At 46.6% G+C, this 1506-nt stretch overlaps 1 protein-coding gene across 1 annotated transcript in view; it reads right to left on the minus strand.

Annotated features, from left to right (window-relative positions):
• The window catches only part of LOC145867189 (stonustoxin subunit beta-like), a 16329-nt gene extending 15446 nt beyond the window's left edge, over positions 1-883 (minus strand). The window contains exon 1 of the mRNA XM_082971241.1: positions 858-883. Within this exon, the coding sequence (XP_082827367.1) occupies positions 858-883 (26 nt within the window). The remainder of the gene's footprint in view (positions 1-857) is intronic.
• Positions 884-1506: the final 623 nt, after the last annotated feature.

Raw genomic sequence — 1506 nt, forward strand, 5'->3', positions numbered from 1 at the left:
TGTTTCATTATTTAGAAAAATGAAAGCACTTTATGTATCTAGTCCCCCTATTTAAAGAAGTCATATGTTTTCTGACCAATTCACTCATAGTGGCTTAAAGTAGTCACAAGTTGAGTATTTGATCCGATATTCCTTGAACGCAGCGACTACATTAAGCTTGTGACTCAAACTCGTTGATTGATTTTGCAGTTTGTTTTGGTTGTGTTTTGGGTTGTGTTTTGCCCAATATTAAAATGGTGGATGGTGTAACGTCTGCTTCCAGCTCACACTCTCAAACACGTAGATCCCCCTGAACGCAGCTCACTCTCCAGATCCCAGTCACCTGAATTCTGATCACCTGTTCACACACCTGTATGTCATTATCAAACTCTATTTAGTTCAGTTCTTTGCACCCCCATCATTGTGATGTAATGTTTGATTTGCGACACACGGCTATTCGGAGCGCTGACTTTCCTTTAATTTACTCCTCCCGTGTATGATAGTTTTTGCCTGCCTCACTAATGATGCCTTTTGACTATTCCCTGCCTGTACCTTAGCCCATTGGATTTCCTGTTATCAACCTATTCCCTGCCTGTACCTTAGCCCATTGGATTTCCTGTTATCAACCTATTCCCTGCCTGTACCTTAGCCCATTGGATTTCCTGTTATCAACCTATTCCCTGCCTGTACCTTAGCCCATTGGATTTCCTGTTATCAACCTATTCCCTGCCTGTACCTTAGCCTATAGGATTTCCTGTTATCAACCTATTCCCTGCCTGTACCTTAGCCCATTGGATTTCCTGTTATCAACCTATTCCCTGCCTGTACCTTAGCCTATTGGATTTCCTGTTATCAACCTATTGCCTGATCTCCCGGACCACGGCCTTTTCCCTGCCTGTTGCATCTTTGGACCCTTTTTGATCTTCTGCCTGCCCCTGGACCTGTGGTCCTTTACAATAAACACCTGCTGAGCCCTGGACCTGTGGTCCTTTACAATAAACACCTGCTGAGCCCTGGACCTGTGGTCCTTTACAATAAACACCTGCTGAGCCCTGGACCTGTGGTCCTCTACAATAAACACCTGCTGAGCCCTGGACCTGTGGTCCTTTACAATAAACACCTGCTGAGCCCTGGACCTGTGGTCCTTTACAATAAACACCTGCTGAGCCCTGGACCTGTGGTCCTTTACAATAAACACCTGCTGAGCCCTGGACCTGTGGTCCTCTACAATAAACACCTGCTGAGCCCTGGACCTGTGGTCCTTTACAATAAACACCTGCTGAGCCCTGGACCTGTGGTCCTTTACAATAAACACCTGCTGAGCCCTGGACCTGTGGTCCTTTACAATAAACACCTGCTGAGCCCTGGACCTGTGGTCCTTTACAATAAACACCTGCTGAGCCCTGGACCTGTGGTCCTTTACAATAAACACCTGCTGAGCCCTGGACCTGTGGTCCTCTACAATAAACACCTGCTGAGCCCTGGACCTGTGGTCCTTTACAATAAACACATGCTGAGCCCTGGACC

The sequence above is a fragment of the Salmo salar genome, unplaced genomic scaffold (assembly GCF_965601325.2).
Source record: "Salmo salar unplaced genomic scaffold, fSalSal1 ptg000221l, whole genome shotgun sequence".
Classification (NCBI taxonomy): domain Eukaryota; kingdom Metazoa; phylum Chordata; class Actinopteri; order Salmoniformes; family Salmonidae; genus Salmo; species Salmo salar.